Source organism: Thunnus maccoyii, chromosome 8, assembly GCF_910596095.1.
Source record: "Thunnus maccoyii chromosome 8, fThuMac1.1, whole genome shotgun sequence".
In the NCBI taxonomy this organism is placed as follows: domain Eukaryota; kingdom Metazoa; phylum Chordata; class Actinopteri; order Scombriformes; family Scombridae; genus Thunnus; species Thunnus maccoyii.
In genome coordinates, this window is record NC_056540.1 from 7,501,463 (window position 1) to 7,523,388 (window position 21,926).

Genomic DNA, 21,926 nt, shown 5'->3' on the forward strand with positions numbered 1-21,926 from the left:
GATAATCAGGTCGTCTCATTGAGATTTGTTTCTTAAAAGATCTGAGGCCTAATTACTGTGATAAACTGCGTCTAAGAGTGTCAAAGAAGAGTTTATGTTGCTTCCACAATTACCGCTCGGATACTCCTCTCCTCTCTAACCTGTATCTCCTTCATATCAGACAACAGATTGTTCGCTGAGCTCTCTTTTTTTCCTCACACGGGGTCTCTAATTGGATCACTTGTCGCATTAATTACATCAAGGACGTATGCAGGCAAACAAACACGGTCCGTAATGAGCGTGTGAGTTATTAAACATTTGTACTGTCAATTACGTGCATCTCATTAAATAACAATGATCCTTTGTGCGGCACTTCACTAAACAAAACGCTTGCGACAGTGTTAAGTGCTATTTATGGGAGAGAAACATCAAGCGATGATTTTATCAAAGTAAACACACGATTAATTAGCCGGTGAGTTTTCCATCTGTGACGATGCAAAGCTATCAGGACGATGTAACCACGTCAGAGATGTCAAGGCACTACCCAACAGCCAAGTCTTACAGGTATGTGTGTGTGTGTGTTTGTGTGTTAGGGGTGACTGTGGGGATAGCAGCGGGTAATCAAGGTGACCGGACTAGAGTGATGTTGCCAGGTTTGATGGCACAGTATCCCCCTCCTGTACATCCAGACTTCAGAAGGGGAACCCACAGTCGACTGGCTCCTGCCAAATTCAGTTTTTCAGGCGCACTAAATTCTAAACACACACTGTCTTCTTCACTTCTGTTAAAAACTGATACATTGATTTTCATCTGATACCTTACCTAAACCCTGAAATTCTAAACCTTAGCAAACATGTTCAAGTGCAGACAGCCGAAATACTCTCATATCGCCGCCTCTTGTGAGGACGGTCATGTATAGTGGAAGCACATAGACGCAGTCACAAGGGCACCGATTGCATTTTCCAACTCAAAAGACGCTCAAAAGACCTTAATGTTTGTCGGCCTTGCTCAGCTAACCTCTCTTCCTCTCTTTCTGTCTTTCTTTCTTTCAATATTCCTGTCATTTCTCTCTCATACAATCTTCACCTCTTTTACTCCTGAAAATACATCCTTTGGCCTTCGCTCTGACCTTTTTGGGGAGAATACAGTTTCCTTGGAGGTGATTTCTCAGTCTATTATTGCTCTGTTAAAGGATTAGACCAACCCTGCGGTCGCAACCTGAGATGGGGTCATGGGAGATTTTGTATTTCATGTATTTTGAATAAAATGTCATCAAACATAATTTGGAATATAAACTTCTGTAATAATATATAGATATGCATTTATTATTCCTGCAAAGGCATTGACAGCTCACATACACAGAGCGACACATTGACATGTACTGTATTTTTTGCAGCAGATGAAGACATATTCCAGGACTGTTTCTGCAGTCTGCTCAGCAGTTTTACCATCAAAACCGTGCAAATTCTCCTGTGGTTCATTTAAAATCTTCAATAGATAGACAGGTAGAGAGACAGAGAGAGAAGGAGACGGGGACGACGGGGATGCAACGTGATGATGGAGAACGAGCTGGAGGTATAGTAGGAGGAGTGAGTGAGTGGAAGATATAGAGATACAGATTTGGAGATAGAGAGAGAAGGAAAGGGAAGCTGCCAGGAGTCTGTCAGCAGCATGTGACAGGTGTAGGAGTTCATTATACCTCTGGCTTTACATACAGAGTCTACCACTCACAGGCTATGTCTGTCTCTCTCATTTAATGTCTCTCTCTCATTCTCTCTCCCTCCTCTACTGGCATATGTGTATGGAGTGTGTTAGAGAAGTTTGTTAGAAAAAGGTCTTCATTCTCTCTGCTGTTTCTTTTTTTTGTGCACTCAGTTTCTTGGTAGTGAGGTATGATAGTGAGTAACACCTTATAGTAACCTCTGACTGCCTTTTTCAGTAATGTAAGGTAAAGTAGTGTAACCCTTTAACTCGTCAGCCTAGCTTGGACACCAACAGGACGACCTCATAACTGTCTGAGAACCATTGCAGCTTTTACTGCGACAGAGGAGGTTGAATAAAAGAAGGATGCAACACAGCTAATTAGCTTTATAGCTTTCTCCATTTTGGACTTTCTAGCTGTCCGTCCCCTCAAAGGTCAGTACTGTCAAGATGACTTGCTGTTAAATTTGCAGGTCAAAGTTCAAGTTGAATTTGACGTGAAATGTTTTTTTTTCCCCACATAAAAGACACAAAGCTCTGTCGCTAAACGTCAAAAGTCTGTCATTGTAATTAACATGTCATTTATCCTTTTAGAGCTGCCAGATCAAAGTCATGAAGCTTTCACAGCAGACATTTACATCATATCAAGAAAACAACAGGCGTTACTATTGACACTATTTCCTGGGGGAAACTGGCCCCTGCACGTTGAACGTGAACAGACTTGTTCAGGACATGTTAGGAGAAGTTCTCTTATTTACATGTTGTGTCTTCTTGGCTGGTTATGTAGCTAGTGAGCTAGTAAGCCTACATTCAGGGATCATCATGACTTAAGGACTTTTGGGTTGCTGTGTGGAGTCACTGGGGTTAAGCTGGATGTTGATAGTCAGTTAATGCATCCACACTGTCTGACTTGTTTTCTATTTCTATATGTTCATAGAATGTTTAGCAGGAAGGGCCAAATACAGTAACTTCTGCTGTAATTAGTTAAGTAATGTAAATACTATTTCATTCACTCTCTCTCTCTCTCTCTCTCTCTCTCTCTCTCTCTCTCTCTCTCTCTCTCTCTCTCTGTGGGGCGCTGTCAGTGAACAGGTGTGCAGCTACTTCTCTTTATTAATGACGGGCAGGAGGAAAGCAAAGGGGACCCTGTGTCTGTGTGTGTGTGTTTGTGTCTGTGTGTGTGTAACACACTAGAGAACTGACAAATGTGAGAGTGGCTGTGCCACACGCTCCATCGACAGAGTGACAAATGGGGTGGGCAGGAGACATGTATACATAAATATACACACACACACACACACACACAGTGACGCAGAGAAGCAGTCTGATAGAGGACAACGTTTTTAAAGCTAAAAAGTTGTTTGGCTCTGCTTAGAGGAGAATTTCTGACATTAATTCAAAGTTAATTTTTTCCTTCCGTCTGTTGTTTTGGTGGAACATTGCAAACATTTCCACTCTGGCAAGTTGTTTAATCAAGTAGTAAATCTTAAAATCTTGTTTTCTTTAAACTCTGTTTGATTAAATAATGTTTTCCCTGTGGAGCTTTGTATTTATAAGTGAATGTCTCCTGACCTGTGTGGGTGGAAGAACATCTGTGATTAAAAATTCATCCTTCAGGTTCGGCTTTTAACATTTCTTACAAATATCATCATTAAAAATGTTATAATTAGGCTGAGTGGCAGCCTAATTATAACACATACTGTAGTTACAACCAGAAAATGAGATGAACTGAATATTGATAAGCTTAAATTAATGATATGATATGAAAGTTTGGGACACCTGACACTAACGTGACACAGCTTAGTATGTGAAGTCCAGTTGTCTCTTACTTTAAGGGTCCCCTCCAGACATGTATTAAAACATATGAAAATACTCTGCTTGGAATAACAATGTGTGTCTGATATGGTTTCTCTACAAGGAGAAATATAATCACCTCTACTTCTTCTCCCTCATTAAAAATTCCAGAATCTATGAATAAACAAATATTCATTCATTTCAGAAGTTTAACTGCTGGACACAAGATGTCTTCTTCTTCAGTCTATTCTCAGTGTTTGTGCACTGGAGGGTTCAAGTTTCCTAATCTCACTTGTGAAAGTTGAGTATTGAACCAGGATTGGCTCCAAACTAGTTGTGATGTCACAAATCCTGCTCATAGGCCCGCCCCTTAAAATCAGACTTTCAATGAGCTCAGAGAAACTTTCCACTTTCAACAGATGAAAGTGAAAACAGCTTCTAGTGTCAAACTCTGCACATCCATCATTCTGCACAGCGAAGCTCAAACATCCAACTGAAGGAACAAGAAGAAAAACATATTTTTGAGTGGAGGAGGATGTCAATAATTAAAAAAAAGACAAAAACAAACTTCTGTCTAGTGCTCTTTCTCATTGCACTTGTCAGCTACTTGAAAATTTGTAGCAGTCTCCGTCCTCTAATGGTTGATTATCATGCCTCGCTTGTAAGTCACTTTAGATAAAAGCATCTGCCAAATGAAAAAATGTAAAATTTAAGTGTTAAATGACCTTGATTTTAAAATCCATTCAGAAGAAGACATTTAAAGAGAAGCAGGCAGTGTTAATGAGGAGATGTTTGAGATACAGGTATGTCAGACAAAAAAGGTAAGGGACCACCTGCCTCTCTGTTGACCTTGTTGAATTATAAAAACACATTAAAACGTTGTAGGGTAACGTTACCAAATGACGCTTCTTACCTCATAAGCAGTCTTTGGCTGAGTGGAGACACTGGCTTGAGGAGAGCGCCAGTCAACAGCCAATTAACATTAATTAGTTACAGCCCGCTGCCTGCAAAAGATCATAATCACGATAAAGACGCAGGGACCATTTCATTGCTCTGAGTTACAGCAGACAGTGAGTTGATCCTGAGTTCAACATGTAATAAAATGAGTCATTATCTGAATAAACATAAAAAAAACCTCATCATATTTTCTGCGTATAAATGTGCCCAGTAAGCCGAGATAAGATTCCAGTTTAATGGTCAACAGGGGGAAGGAGGGCTGTTGCAACACCAGGATAAAGCCAAGAGAAATATATTATAAATAACATAAATGAGTAAATGTTTGCTACACATACAGACCAGTGGAAATAATGGGCATGTATAAATTCCAGCTTGGATGGAGGTAATTGATGTGTTACTCTCATTGCTTTTGTCTTTTTTTTTTTCTTTCATCTCCTCCTGCATCTTGGTTCCCAGTTCGCCATTTTTCATCTATTCATCAGTCTTTTTTAAAGATTCTCTTTTGGTCTTTCTCTATTGATCTGGTTGTATTTCTGTCCTCCCACATGTTGTCTGATTGGTTAAGTCTATTCCCATTCCAGCTGACATTTCTGAGTCTTATTTCCAATTTCTCTTTCTCTTTGTTTCTCCTTTCTGTCTAATGCTTTGGTAGCAGCACTTTTTTGCATTTTATTTTATTTTTTCCAACTTCCTTGTTTTTCTTTCTCATTTTAGTTATTCCTTTTTCTCCCATATAGCTTCTAAATGTGCCATAAAGCAATCCAGTATGCTGCATTATGGCACATTTAGAAGCTGAACAGGAAGAATGTGGATTGTAAATGTGTAAATTTCTATACATAGTTTCTAATTTCACTCTGACATTTTTATCAAGTTAAGAAAAGAGAAGTGCTTGATTGCACGAGGAAACATTGGGGTTTTATGGGAAACGCGGTCTTAATTTTCAGAAACATTAACATTACCTGTGTTGTGAGATATAATCAATCACCTCCGTCGTGATCTCATTTATTAGTTTAATTATACCAAGGTACCACATTTAATTTGACGTTGATTTATTTATGTTTGTAAATGCGAGAAACAAATTTTTCCTATCTTCCTTCTCTCATCTTCCTCTTTTTATCTTTTGTTTCTCCTATCATTATTCAATGAGAAGTAACTCGATAAGGAAACACCACCTACTTTCTTATTATCTTTCCCGATACAGCCCTCCTTTACTCATCCAAACAGTATGCGCCTCCTTAATCTTCCTTCTGGACCTCCTTTCATCTTTCCATTTATCCATCCATACCTCTTCAGTAGTTATTATGGTTAATAAGAAGGCCAATGTGTTCTGCTTCTCAAGGAAATGGGACTCATTACTTTTCATTAAATACTTCTTGACAAAACTACTCCCTCATTCTCTACATTCCTTCTGTTTTCCTACCCTTTCTTTTTCTTCTGCTTCACTTATCATTTGTCTCTTTGCTCATAGACCTGCCCTCTTCTGTCTGTCCGTCTGTCTGTCTGTTTCATGACCTGATTTACAAAACCAACCAACCACATTTTAAAAAAGAAATTTCAGACTCGGCCGATAAGCTGTGCTTTACTTTCATGAACTGCACATGGCACAAGTACAGTGACTGTGTCAAGAGGCACACAGCAGGACTATAACACAGTTGGAAATGGTACTGTAAGTGTGGTGAGCCTGGCCTCCAGTCAAATGACACTTTTCATTTTCTAAAATAGCGCACTCTCTTCCAGCGCACTCTGACCATGTGTTGATAGAAAAGTACAAAGCAGCTCCGCCAGAAAAGCTTCTTCTGAGAGAAAACGGTTTACAGTTTAGTAAAAAATAGAATGAGCTGTTTGACTTGGATGCAAAGGTGTAATTTATACACAAACTGGGTATATGTGATTTTGGAGAGGTCTAGCTGAGTTGGCCACTACCACCTGAAGTCATAAAAATAGCACAAAACACACGTGAACCTTGTGGTGTTGACCTGTTTATGGTCCGCCAAAAGATCAAATTTGCAGAGCAGCCTGGCAGAAAGGACTCCTTGGAAATTGAAGTGAAAATTGGATTTGTTATTTCACAACCAAAGCTGTCCACACCAATTTACTGTTCCTCTTAATCCAACCCCGTTTCACCTTGTTCACCAAGTTTCCGCAGAATTCCTGTTTGTACAGATGACTGCTTTGCACCCAGGCACACTGATTTATGAAATAAGAACCCCCACTGAATTGGAAAATTCAAATTAAATGAAACTAATAAGTTCTGTAAATTGTTTGGGTGACTCAACGCATTGCAGCCTCTACATGATTGCATGTATTATTGCTTGTGAATACAGTCAATTTTTAGATTTCAAAATATCAGTAACACCTTTCTGTTTCCAGGTGTTGGGGAGTACTACTGCATGTGTGAAAAAAGTTGTATAAAGCCTTTTGTGGCTTCAGAGGGAGCTGCAACGATTAATCTGATTAATTGCCAAGGTGAAAATGTCAGTTTGGCCTCAGAAAACTACAAGTTTAAAGGAAAAAATTTGGAGTTGTGAAGTTAGAAAGAAGTGAGGTTACCAGAACTTTGTGGCCCACTCCTCATCTCTCCTTGAGGATAGCATCTTGAGTTGCCATGTGGGTAATGAAAGCGCCAGATTTTGACAAGGAAGAAGAATTCATGGAATATTTTATCTCTGGTTCTGCTGATCGATTTTGATTCTTTTTTAGTCTGTTAACAAGACATTTGATTTTCCAAAATGGGTCAAATCAATCAGATAATTAGATTATTATTAGATTATTGGATTTTAATGAAATGAGCAGTTATTTCCCTTATGATGATCTACAGGTTAGAGTTCCACTTTATCATATACCAAACCTGTGTGTGCTTTACTTGCTTATATATTCTTTAATTTGAAATGAGATACATTACTTCCAGCTTACAAGGTGATTTTGTACAAAGAAAGAAAACTTTGTCTGACATTGCCAGGCTGCCGGTCACCAGTCATGAGTCTCCAGGGTCTTATTTACGAGAGAGAGAGAGGAAAAAGAGCATGTTACTAATTTTGTCATATTCCAATAAAACCAAACACACATCATCACTGCAATACACAGATTAAATGATGCTTCCGCAGCAGCAGTAGTTTTGTTTTGGATAAATGTCACGATTCTTTCTTTTGTTCAACTATGCGAGTTGTTTAAAAGAACGGTCCCTGAACGTGTGTGTGTGTGTGTGTGTGTGTGTGTGTGTGTGTGTGTTTGTGTGTTTGCTTGTGAGAGAGTGAATAAATTTCAGACAGAGGGCAGATTGTGGTCAACTCCATTTATTCAGTGCCGACGCTTGTGTGTGAACGTGTCTGTGTTAATATGAGGTTGAGCGTTTTGGTATGGGTGATGGTTGTACTGTACGTGTGTGTTTTTGTGTGTGTGTGTGTGTGTGTGTGCTGTGGTGCTACAAACCTTGTATGCTGATAGATGCTGTTGTAACTCCATAGAACTGAATGAAGGCCATAACCCACACACACATTATCATATTCATACAACTGACAAAATAGATTGCTTTGGTGTGTGTGCGCGTGTGTAAGACAGTTCCCACTGGTTTGTGCAAGAGTGCAACTCATTCTAGGAGTCATTTTAAAAATGGCAAATACACTCTGTCTCTCTCTTTTTCACATATCTCCCCTTAAACACACACACACACACACACACACTTACAGTATCTATGTGTATATATAAAGCTCAATCTAGACTAAAGCCCATTCTCATAAAATGTGTTCAGACAAAAGAAGTAACCATCAAGTCAGCTGTGTAGTGAAATTGAACATCAGTGCAAACCACTGTGCCAAACAGCGGGAATGTTCTCTTTCTCTCTCTCATTCTCATTTCATTCTCTCACCTTCTCTCTCTCCTCTGTTGTTTCTCCTTTTCTTTCACTCTGTTCCTTCCCCTCTCACCCTGGGTGTAAATTGCCCTGCAGTAGTGATAGACTTGTGTGTGTGTGTGTGTACTCGTGTCTGTTTTGGACTGTGTGCCCCTTTTTGGTGTGTGTGAATGTTGGGATCATTACCTGTGTGTGTGTGTGTGTGTTTGTGTGTGTGTGTGTGTGGGGGTCAGGTCAAGCTATTATTATGGCAGCAGCTGTAGTGGTATTGCAGGGGATTGTGGGAGGCGTACAGACAGGCTGGAGGCTCTGAAGGGCTTTATGTTTGAGTGACAGGCCTGAACTAAATATGCTGCACTCTGCACAAACTAAATAACTCGGATACCTCCAGCTACTACACATAATGTTTATTTCAATATCACAGCTTCACTATATTCATATCATGTGTAGCCTTAAAGTAAGAATCCATCTCATATATAAAAATATGAATTTTGCTACTTTATATAATTCAATAATGATTCAGTCTTTAAGTAGTTAATAAATCATTTGGTGTCTGGTGGGTCTTTCCTGTGAAAAGGTCAAATAAAGTTTGTTTCTATGCCGTTTGAAATGAACAAACATTAATATGAATAACTACTGTGAGTTGTGTCATCAACAGAAGGTAAAATTTCATTAATAGAAAATCAAAGGAAAAAGACATCATTGAGACAACACTGAGACATATGCAGCACCACAGCTACAAGGGCTGAGCAGTTTAATCTATGATAGACTAAAAATCCTCCGTAAAACACACAAAATACCTTCCTCCACTGGAATGAAATGTCTTCCCAAGTCAAATAGACATTTTAACTTGTCAGCGTGAGAAAGTTTGTCATGTTTGCCTTCTATGCGAATGAGCAGTGATAAAGACCATCAGTGGTCAATTGAAAGTTAGTTTTAGTCACATTCTATAGAGCTATTAAGTAGGAGGAGTTGATTCAGGTGTCCGGGGCTTTAGAAGTCAGTTAATTCTCTGCATAGATGTTGTTACTGGACAGTGTTGTTAGTGCATTTCCAAGGCTTATGGTCATGAAACACACTAATTTAACAACATAAAAATTAGAAACTTTGTCAGAAATTGTCTAGTTCTTCGTTTTAAAAAATGTACAATTTGGCAAATGTTAAAAGACTAGTTAAGTACAAGTACAAAGGTGCAATTTGGTGTGAAACATCCAAACACTGAACTTAAAATTCTGTCATGTGTGCCATTAACAACCAGTGGAAGCTAAAGATCACCTTTTTTTTAGAAAATTAATGACACAATCTGCAGCTTAGACTTTCTCATTCTGGGTCAGTTTTGGATGAATTCTGTAATTATGGCACAGTGTTTTGTTCTTAACTGCAACGTCTCTGTCTGGCTTCTTCTCCATAGCAACAGAAGTCGAGGCTCAGAGGAGTATTTAAAGGCCTCCAGCATGCCAAACTGAAAAACATAATTTCTCATATAGAAAGTTGAAATAATCCATCCATCAATTTTCTGCTGCTTTTTTGGGACTGGTCACAGTGGCATCAGACTGAGTGAGGATACCGAGACATCCTTCACCCTGGCAACGCTCCAGTTCCTCCTGGGGGATCCCAAGGTGTTCCCAGGCCAGGAGAGATAATGTAGTCCCTCCAGCGAGTTCTGGGTCTACCCTGGGGTCTCCTACCAGTTGAATGTGCCTGGAACACCTCCAGAGGGAGGCATCCAGGAGGCATCCTAACCAGGTGCCCAAACCACCTCAGCTGGCTCCTAACGATCGAAGGAGTAGCGGCTCTACCTGGAGCTCCTGTCCCTATCTCTAAGGCTGAGCTCAGACACTTTCCGTAGGAAACTCATTTTGGCCATTGTATCCGCAATCTCATTCTCAGTCACTACCCAAAGTTTGTGACTATAGGTGAGGGTTGGGACATAAACCGACCTGCTCAACTCTTTCTCCACCACAATGGTCTGGTACAAAGCTCGCATTACTGCTGATGCTGCACCAATCCGCTTGTCATGCTCATTAACAAGACCAAAAAACTCCTCCACTTAGAGCAGCAACTCTGTCCCAGAGGGAGCAGTCCACCTTTTTCTGGCAGAGCACCATGACCTCCAATTTGGAGGTGATGACTCTTAATCAACTCCCAATCACTTCACATTCGGCTGCAAACTGTCCCAGTGCCTGCCGGAGGTCATGGTGTGTTGAAGCCAACAGAACCACATCATCTGCAAAAAGCAGGGAGGCAATCTTGAGGTTCCCAAACCGGACACTCTCCTCCCCCTGACTGTGCCTTGAGATTCTGTCCATGAAAATCACAAACAGAATCTGTGACAAGGGACAACCCTGGTGGAGAACAACACCCACTGAGAACGAGTCTGACTTACTGCTGAGAATACGAACACAGCTCTCACTGCAGTTATATACGGACTGAATGGCTTGCAGCAGCAGCCCCAGTACCCCATACTCCTGCAGCACCGGCCACAAGGTGCCCCAAGGGACACGATCATGAACCTTTTCCAAGTCCATAAAGCACATGACTGGATATGCAAAGTCCCATGACTCCTCAAGTATTCTCACAAGGGTGAAGAGCTGGTCCACTGTTCCATGGCCAGGAAAGAATCTGCATTGTTCCTACTGAATCTGAGTAGTGTGATCCAACAATAGTTGGAGCACGTCCTCTGGTCCCTTTTCTTGGAACCACCAACCTGGTCTGCTAGTCCACAGGGGCGGCTGTGGCTCAGAGGTAGAGCGGGTCGTCCACTAATCAGAAGATCGGCGGTTTGATCCCCAGCTCCTCCAGTCTGCATGTTGAAGTGTCCCTGGGCAAGATACTGAAATCCAAATTGTTCTAAATGGCTGCACCAGTGGTGTGTGAATGTGCATTAGATTACATCCTGATGAGCAGGTTGGCATCTTGCATGGAAGCCTCTGCCATTGGTGTATGAATGTGTGTGTGAATGGGGGAAAGTTGACATGTATTGTAAAATTGACATGTATTTGTTGGGAGTTGGAAGACTAGAAAGGCGCTATATAAGTGCAGTCCATTTACCATCTCATGCTGAACAGGCATGCCATCCATGACAGCCCAACAATGTCCAGAGCCTTCAGCATCTCAGGGAAAATCTCATCCACACCCTGTGCCTTGCCACTTAGGAGCTTTTGTCTGCCTGTTATTATTGTCTTGAATAATTATAACAGATTTTACATTTGAATCATTGTCCAAGAGACTTTTCTATTTCTGTGTTCAGGGAACATTGAAGATATCAGTAAAAAAAGACTTTGAAACATGAATGTAGAGTAGGAAAATTGCTTCTGGAACCAGCAGCTTCCCCACTTCAAAATGTTTCACCGTTAAACCTCTGTTGACATTGTCTTATCAATTAGTCTGTGCTAATCACAAAGTGGAAGACAAGCCGATCATAGTCACAACATGTTCCCCTGTGTATAACATCGTACCCTAGTGTTTTTTTAAAGGAACTTTAATCAAAAATAATCAAGCCTGCAGTTTCCATTCACTATAGCAGAACATACAGTATACCTTAGAATTTCAGCACCATGGACAGCGACCTCCAGATGACAAGATGGTTCAAATTGAGAGCTGCTTTTTGTGTTGGGAACACAGAAGTTAACTTTTGTTTTGCACAGTAAATATTTAAATTAAAGAGAAGCCTCTGTATGCATGCATTCTGCTTTTTTCTTCAAATTAAATTCTTGTGCCATTTATAGGCTTCTCCATTTACAAGAAGTTACAACAGACACATCACCAGAAAACTGCCACTTAAACAGCACTTCACTTCACCGATTCACTACATGCCAAGAAAATGGCAACTTTAAAGACAACATGTCACAAGATTTTGGCTAATTGAAATCAATTTAAAAACTTACCATCACAATAGGGAATGCTCATAAAAATCAAATACTGATCACACTGTGGAAAACATCTCTCAGTTTGTTCTCAGTTTCCCTTATAATAGCTTGTTACCATTTCCAATTGAAATCAAGAGAAGCAGATACTGTAGCTGCACATTTGAGTCAATGAACATCCCAGTAACCATCTGACTTTTAACTACAGTGCTGCTACAGCTCCTTTGTAATTAAGGTGAGGCTTTAAAGTATGGAATTTTAATTTAAAAAATCTTTTTTTATCCAGTGTTACTGTTCAACATGCTGAAACAAGGAAGAATAAGCAGATTAGTCACCCATAGCAAAGAACTGTCATTTGATCCAAGAAAATGTTTGAAGCAGTTTGGTTTGCTTCAGACAAAAAAAAAAAAAGGTTCAATTTTTAATTAAGGCTTTGAGCTTTGTTTTTTGTGAGTCATCAGTCATTTACATAATTCATCACAAAGCTTTTTATTTTTACATTCATATGTTTGCTCCTTCAAAAATCACAATCACATGAACAGAGAAGGAAAAGATAATGTCATTCTCAGAATTTTCTTTATTTCAATACAGTTTCACTTAATGTAATTTGTTGTTTTTTTTTGGAGCACCTTGATAGGTAAAAGGTAAAAAGAAAAGAAAACAAGTATAACCCACTATTTGGGTTTGTGACTGTGTGTGTGTTTTGTCCTAAACTCTCTGCACTTTCCCAAACTCTAAAACTTTGCTATTTATCCAGGGTTATTTTCATTCCGCCGTTTGGGAGCATCCATATGCAGATGGAGCTGACGGGAATGATATATCTGCCCATGCTAACACCTCGCCCACACATTTAATATGTCCACAGACACACGCAGCTGCACTCCTCCGTACGCTTATATACACACACACACACACACACACACACACACACACACACACACACACAGATTAACACATGCACAAGCTCATGTAAGAGCAGCGATGAATGAATTATTGGAGTTCACTTTAGTTATGACCTGCAGCCAAATACAGCCAAGTCATTCCAATGTGTTTGAGTGTGTTTATTAATGTGCAAGTGTGTATGTGTGTGTGTCTGACCTGTGTTAAAAACTGTCTAAAACAAAAGGCATTAGTCCAGTAGACCAAACTAATGTGATTTTCTATTAATGTGATGCCCTGGGTGTGTGTGTGTGTGTGTGTGTGTGTGTGTTTGTGTGTGTGTGTGCATTCGCATGTGCTATAACACACACACAATAATTTTTTATGAGTATCGTCTTCTGACTATCTGGCAACCTTTTCAATGATTAAGTAACTGCTGTTAAATACCGTGTGTGTGTATGTGTGTGTGTGTGTGTGTGTGTGTGTGTGAGAGAGAGAGCTAGAGAGAGAGAAAGAGACACGTGGATGAGACCTAAATCATTTGTGAGGGTGAAAGAGTGATTGTGTGTACAATAAATTTGCTTGTGTGTGTGTGTGCATGTGTGTGTTTGTGTGTGTGTGTGGGTGTGCATGTGTGTGTTTGTGTGTGTGCAGCAATGCTAAATCTCTCCTGCCTCTGTATGACTTAATGCATATTGCTAAATCTATAAATGTAACCAATTAAGTGTGCAGCCGTAAATTTGCGCCGCAAATGAAGTCTTTAAATCTTTGGTGGTGACTTAAGTGAACACAAATTACACCCGACACATTTTACAGAGTGCTAAAACATGTTTACATTGACTTACAGCAGTAGCCACGGTAACAATCCACATCTTGCATCAAATGTCTGACTTCTGCCTTTGAACGTACACTTCATCAGTAACCTAAAGATAATTCAACAGCCACATAGGAGTGTGTGCTATATGTAAATAAATACATTATTCAGATATGAACAGATACAAACAAATTTTTGCAGTAATATCCCCCATTTTACGGGTTCCTCAATTTTATACTAATTTCCTGTATATCAAAGTAATATGCAGGTATTTAATAGTTAATTTTAAGGACATTTTACATTATATTTGGGTTCATATGTACTTGTTATTTTGCAAATATTCTTCATAACTTAGAGTTAACAATTCTTCAATAGACAAAAAATACTTACTTTTCAGTGTGTAGTTTCATGTGTCAAACAATATATTAGCATATTAAGTTGTTTCTTAAAATCATTATAAAGAGTGAGCATCTATCAACAAACGGATCTCTTACTTTCCTACTAAAAAAATTGAGGAATTTTTTCAGTAACTTCCTAACAGTAGCTGCTGTGTAACTGTTAATCTTTAGGACATTTCTTTAAACGTGTAATTTTATTTGGTAGTATTTGGAAAATGTGCTCATTATAAAGTTTTTAAGGAACATTCTAATATGCTAATATGAACAAAACTACACACTGAAAACTAAGTATTTTCTGTCAGTTAAAGAATTGTTTAAGAGTGTAATTTATTAAGATTTTTTTCCAAATTACAAACTATGTATGAACCCAAATATAACGAGTGGGCACTTACCAACTAAACCAACTTAACATAATACTATAATAATAATAAAATAATTATAAATAATAAAAATAATGAATTTTTACCACCCTCTCTGTAAAGTGTCTGTATATTTTGTCTGCAGCTACAGTATACACATATACAATATGTATGAGGAGTATAAACATAACCCAGAAAATGAAAAACACCTTCCGGTCTAGGCTTTGCCTAATTAATTTTGGTATAAATCTGATATATTTGTGACATAAACAAACACAAATACAGATATAGATAGTGGCTTTGCATTACATACCTATTGTATACACACTGGGTGTGGCTAAACAAACAAATAAGAGGATTACAATAAGGATAGGAGGCTGAGGAGGTATTTTTGGGTGACAGATGACAGATCCAGAGGCTTTATTGCTGCAGGGTAGAGGCTGTAATTCAGAGGGGAGGCCTTGTGGCAAGTGCCTGAGGGCGAGAGTTAAAACAGAAAACATCTATCTGAGCCTCAGACCCCCAAGGAAAAAAGAAAGAAGAAGTCAGAGGGATGGGAAACAGACAAAAAAAAAAAGAGGGCAGTGGGAGAGGATGAGTGTATGGAGGAGGTGGAAGGAAGGGAGAGAAGTCCATTTGGGAAAGCTCCTTGTCATTTTCCTGACCTCTACGTCTCACCAGCTCTGTACTTGTCTTCCATCTTCAACTTGTTTTCTGTTCGTTCCAGTTGACCTGCCTTCACCCCGACATCGCCGCACACTTCCTCTCTCCTCATTTCTCTCTTTTCATTTAGTGTCGACCTCCTCCTCTTCCTTTATATCTCTGAATCTTTACTGTCTCTCCTGCTTTTCTGCAATTATTGCTCTTTTTCTTTTCAATTTCAAGCAGTATGTAAGGACAACCGATATATAAATAAAGGAAAAATGCTTGTCTTTTTTTCTTTTTATTTCTGTCACTCAGGCTGTCTTAAAAAATGAACTATAGGATTTTCTCTATGTATCTATCCTAATCTCCTGCTCTGTTGCAGTTTCTCAAATTTATCCTCAGTCTTTTATCGCCTTGAAGGTATAGAACAATATTGCCTAAGATAAAACACTCTCCCCGTCACTCACTCTCTCTCTCACACACAGAGTTTCTCTCTATCAAGTGTGTCTCCTATATAAAGAAAAGTTTCATATCTTATATAAAGTCTTATATAAGTGTATTTGATGACTGTCCATGTCTAGCTTCCTAACCTATTTCGGTTTCTAACCCTGTGCTCTGTTTCCATCATTTTTCTCCCCCCTGTAATAGAAAGCAGAGTATTTGGAGTCTGCCTGCTGTATAATGACCTGTGCACTGTATACAGTATGTATCACCACTCTCTCTTTTCCTTTCCTCCTCACAGTGGATGGATGCATTGACTGGTCGGTGGATCTGAAAGAGTACCATGTTCTGGCCGGTGAGCCGGTACGGGTGAAATGTGCCTTGTTCTACAGCTACATCCGAACCAACTACACCATGGCCACCAACGCCAAGCTGCGCCTCATCTGGTACAAGAACAAAGGAGATGCAGAGGTAAGCGTACCTAGAATGAAGGTTGATCAGGAAGGAAAATGAGGATGTTAGCTGGTATGGTAGTCCAGGAAAGACAAAGATACAGCGAAATGAATCAATCAAATTCATAAATTTAAATTTAAATTCAATCTAATTTTCCTTTTCTTGTTTGACATTGCATTCCCAATACTAAAATTACTTTTAAGATAAAACTTTACTTATTAATTTTTATACTCAAAACCCTGCCATATTTAATAAAAGTCAATGAGCCAGTAGCCGTCAGACATGTAATTCATTCCAGGGTTCATAGACATTGTTTCAGGATGAATGTTGAATTTGAACTCACTGGTTTTCAAACCAGTAGTTCATTTGCTCTGGTCTGAATCAGTTGATGAGTTGGTAAACTTGGTATGTTTTCCCCTCGGTTCAGTTTCTTTTAAAAAAAAAAAAAAAATGAAAGCAAACCAAAATGCATCACTACAAGCCACATGAGAACGTTCACTCAGCTCATTGGTGAGGTGGGAACAAGAACGAAAACACAGAGAGAAGGTCCTGAAGAAGGTCCTCTAGCTAGCCTACTTTGTTTCCCTAGATCAAGTTGGATCTTGAGTCATTCTCTAGCTGTTAGCAACTAATTTTGCTCATCCTCATTCCAGTATGCAAAGCACACTTATACGGTTGTTTTGGTCCAACCAGAGTGCGATTGCTGTGTTCAGACCTGCTAAAGTGAAACACACCAGGGGTGAAAAAGAACCAGATTGCAATTCAACCAGACTAAACAACTCAGGTTTGAAAACAGCCTTACTGACTTGGGAAGTGGGAAAAATGACTTCAGGCAGGTTGAAACAAACAGAAAACTTAACACTGATTGAGAAAGGTCTCTTCCATGAAAGTCAATACAAATGTAAAATAAAAGATGCAGTGGGATTTCTTCATCACTTACCAGTTGGGAGTGTTGCTCAGTAGCGGTGTGATCAGTGCTGCCACTAGTGACCAGAAACAATATGGATTGCACATATATAGTGCCTTTCTAGTCTTCCGACCACTCAAAGCGCTTTACAATACATGTCAACATTCACCCATTCACACACACATTCATACAGTGATGGCAGAGGCTGCCATGCAAGGAGCCAATCTGCTCATCAGGCTCTAATCTAATGCACATTAACACACACACACACTCACACTGCTGGCGGACTGGAAGAGCCAGAGATCGAACTGCTGATCTTCCAGTTCTTGCCTTCGCATTTGAATATACTGAGCTTGTATTTGAATCAAAATTATACATGGCTGCAAAACAAGGTTACAAAGTGCTTTACGAATAAACCAGTTAAAGCACAACATAAAAGAATAAAACATAAGAGCATCATCAGGTAAAATAAGATAAGTTTACCTAGTAAAAAGATAGAAGCACATTTGTACAAGTCAGTTTTTAAAAGATTAAAAGATGTTGCCTTGATGTCCACAGGTAAGTCTAGGAGCAGTGTAACCAGGCTCAAGGGACATTAGAGCATTAAAAGATATGCGGTTGCATTTTCATAGATGGCAGGATTTTCCCAGGACCAGCATCATCCATCACAGCCAATGGGCAGGGTACCGTCTGATTGGTTGCTTTTGATCAAAATTCCATTTGCCAGGTTTCTGGCCAACTTTGCCAAACACACTTTGGGTCTGTTGTCCAAGAGAGTCACTTAAAATAAAGCTAGAGTGGTCGGGTGAAAGTTTGTGCTCGTCTCTTAACTGTCTTAACTTTCTTTGGGCTTGCTTCTGTGTGTGTGTGTGTTTGTGTGTGTGTGTGTGTGTGTGTGTGTGTGTGTGTGTGTGTGTGTGTGTGTGTGTGTGTGTGTGTGGCTGAGTAATAGCCAATACACAGAAAGGAGAGGGACTGATAAATCACACTGTGGTCCTGTGTATTGCAAGAAACATCGCCCTCCTTTCCCAGCAATGTGGATTATACATGTGGATTGTAAAACAGCATTTTTGCATTTACAACTGACAATAATATGCATCTTCTGTATATACATTGAAACCTGAGTCCTATACAGTAAAAAGCATTTTTAATGTATCTCAGATGCATTTACATTCAATTGTAGTCCTTTCTGCTGTATTATAATTCCATTACCTTTGTCAGTGCCAGAGAGGAGGGTCATTAATTCATGTCTTTATCATATCTAAATATCTATCTGTCATTATTTTAGTTTCAATAGTTTATATTCAGCTCAATAATGTTCTTTGCACTGTATCCTGTAGGAGCCAATCATCTTCTCAGGCCACAGGCTGAGTAAAGAAGACGACTCCATCTGGTTCAGATCTGCTGAAATGGAAGACAATGGATTCTACACTTGTGTACTAAGGTAACATATTTGTGTTTGTATGTGAGTGTGCCGTTACGCATACATAGGGTAGTTCTGGGTTCATTTTGACCACTAACTTGAAACTACGGTAAATAACAACAAAATACATTTAGGGTACAACCCATCGTTTTACAAGGAAGCAGAATTTTGGGTTTTTTTCTGCTCCAGCTGGACGAATTGCTCATATTCTTAGTGAAAATCAAATAGACCAGATACTGATCCTCTCCCCAGCTGGGAGCTAGGTCAAAGTACAGTGAACAAAACACAGACTTTATTTGGAAGTTACTCTTCCAGGCACAGCAGATTTTCTTCAATAGTAAATAAACACGGTAAAGATTTTACCAGCATGCAAACAAAAATATTTTTGGCCTGAGTCTGACCTGCAGCAGTGCTCTTGGAGTTGCCTCTATATTGTTGATTTCACCACATGGGAACAACCTTGGAATAGATTTCTGACTCGGTATGTTCTGTCTCTACCCAGATGGCCCATTTGCATTGCATGGGGGAGAAAACAGCACTGTTTTTGTTGTTTGAATAAAAAGAATGTAGAGTTTTATTTAAAACTGCTCAGTGTCCTTTTTGAGAAAAATGCCTCCTGCTCTCAGTAATCAATATGTTATACAAACAAATGACATTTCAAAAATATTACTATTTTAGCATCAAAATAGAATATATCCGGTATGTAGTTGAGTCAGTCAGTTACACACTAAGAGTTTATTTTCAAAAAGCCATTTTGTCATTACTTCATTATGTTTGCTAAGGTCTGTTCAGAATATCAAACATTTCTCTTGTGTTCAGGTATTGCAGGTGTGTATATGTGTGTGCCAGTGATGTGGAATGCTGCCAGTTTAATAAATTGAATATTTACAATATGGCTGTTTTGTACCACAGCAAAATTTGGCCTGAGTCCTGTGTGGTCCTTTAGGGATACAAGCGTGTGTGTGTGTGTGTGTGTGTTTGTTTGATATTATGGTGGTGGGGTACCAACCTGTGTGTACTAGTTGGCTTTGTAGACTACAACAAGGCATACAGCTTGTTTACCTGTGAGAGGATGGTGTGTGTGTGTGTGCATAATGAACTGAATTAAAATATGTTCTCTTGTAAATCAGTAAAAAAAAATATTTGGCTTGTAGTCTGCCAACATAGTGAACAAGTCATCCTTCATCCCTCTTACTTTTATAGTTTTACCCCGTATCAAGGTTAATGTTATTTTAATGAATGAACTTAAAGGAAAATTCTAGCATTATTCAGCCAGGCTAATTTATGTGTTTACTTTATTTTTGGTGCGACTTAAAGACAAGTTTTTGAAATGACTGATTTAATATTTGGAAAGCTTTAGTAGGCTTGCTGCTTGCCCTGATATACATTGTTTTGCCATAGTGTGTTTTCCAGAATCTCAACAACCAAGGTGAGTCAAAGTTAGCATGAGCTATAATAAGAATGGACAAAATTATGAGGAAAAAATCTCATCTCTACAAAAATACAGATACTGTCCTTTAATTTTGTCCATTTTTGGAAAATAAGCTAAACTTAGACCACAGTGGAAAACACTGTTAGCCTCTACCAATGCCATTGGCAGGACTAATATTTTGCAAAATCAGGACCACATTTCCCACAAACCCTTTCACTTCCAGTTGAAGAAAAAGGTTACCCAGCTGTTGTCAGAGTTGATGTCCTTGACTCAAAGGATCATTTCTGTTAATTACAACTCAGATCTTTTGACAGAAGAAAAAAAACAAAAATACGTTGAGGTCCAGATTTTTTCTGGAACTTTCAACCACATCTCACAGCCTTCATCGGTGGATGGAGTTTCCTCAATTTTCATGGTGGTAGTGTTGCACCCACGAATCACACTGGACTCAGGATGAACATATTTTTAAAAAAAAGAGGGATGGTTTTATTCTGAAAGAATAAATGAAAACAAACAGTGATTTTGCTGGTCTTCAGTAGCTTTACTCGAGGTGTAACTGCCAACTGAAGAACGCAGCACAAACCAACCGTTTATATACCCAGATTTACTCTTGTGCCTTTACTCAAATCAGTTATGCATTGAATTGAATGGGGGGTATCTGTATGGTATCTGTAAAGATACAAAATCGATATCATATGTATAGAATAATGTCACGAGTGAGTGGGCAGATACACATAAATATCCTATATGTCACAGTAGCTCATTGAACTATCTCCACAACAACTGACTAAACCACATCTGCTGATGAGAGCCATGAGATGTGGTTGAAAGCCCTGAAAAATGTCATATATATGTGTCCAATATATCTTATATAGCCATCTGATGTGTAAGGGATAATAGGCTGCCTGAAAAGTTGTAAATTCCAATACTGCAATGGATGAAGCTGAGGCCCTCTGTGCTTCATCTCCATAAGTGTCTGATTATGCTGTCAAGTTACTAGAGGTATAAATACACACCTGCCAATAAGAATCAAACATTTACCATGGCCATGTTATAAAATAACACAGTACTGTTGCTGAGATCTGTGAACATGGCAACATTGTTTAAAAGAAGTCCTAAAGGGCAAGAAACACAAGCAGTCTGACAGTCATAAGTCTTAAACTGCCCTTTATACAACATCCATATAAACATCCATCCATCATAACTTGGACTCACTCTACTTTCTGTAGTTCTGTGAGAGCTCAGTTTTCCTGTTTAAGGGATTCAAATCTAATTTGGTGTTCTTACTTTTAGCTCCAAATAAAGTCGTTTAGATAATCTGACTAAATTACTGACTTGTTTAAAACCTGTCGAACTTCCTTGTAGCAGTGTTGCCATTTTCACAGATCTTAGCGCTTATTGTGCCGAGTACATTATCATACCTAATAGGAATGATGGCCAAAACTATAAAAATAAGATCCAAGTTGTAATAAAGCAGAATTATTCTTTAACCAAAGAGGAACATAACATATGTGATGTTTTCACTCCTTCAAATAATCTGCCTGACACTACAGTAGAAGAACAGCCTTCCTCTTGCTTTGTGCCATAAATCACCATCTCACCTCTCCACTTGATCCTGTTCATCTTCCTCCTATCTAATAGGAGGCATCTAATACCTTCACCACCTCCACCGTCTCCCGTTTCTTTCCCTCTTCACCTTTTCACCCCTTCACCTTCTCCCTCGTACTTCCACACCTAATCTGCTCTCCCTTCATCTCACCAGCTGCCTCCATCATCTACACCTCTTCCTCCTCCTGTTGTTCTTCCTCTGCATCCTGCCTCCTCTTCCATCTTCCTCCCAGTCTCTCTCTCTCCCACTCCTCCTGTTTCTCCCGGTACGCACCCGATTCCCTTTCTCCCCATCATCACCCTCCTCCTCTTCCTCCCCTCCTCTGCTCTCCGCCCACCTCCTTTTCCTGCCAGAACTTGACACCTATCCTCCTTAATAAGCTCTCTCTCCCTCTCTCTCTCTCTTTCTGTCTCTCCCTC

General features: G+C 39.3%; 1 protein-coding gene across 2 annotated transcripts in view; it reads left to right on the top strand.

Annotated features, from left to right (window-relative positions):
• Positions 1-15,817: 15,817 nt before the first annotated feature.
• The window catches only part of il1rapl2 (interleukin 1 receptor accessory protein-like 2), a 159,860-nt gene continuing 153,751 nt past the window's right edge, over positions 15,818-21,926 (top strand). Inside the window, exons 1-2 of one of the 2 annotated variants that reach the window (XM_042419146.1) lie at positions 15,818-16,154; positions 18,384-18,487. In XM_042419146.1, the coding sequence (XP_042275080.1) occupies positions 15,924-16,154; positions 18,384-18,487 (335 nt within the window). In that variant the 5' untranslated portion in view covers positions 15,818-15,923. The remainder of the gene's footprint in view (positions 16,155-18,383; positions 18,488-21,926) is intronic. The other variant, XM_042419147.1, reaches the window with a different exon arrangement.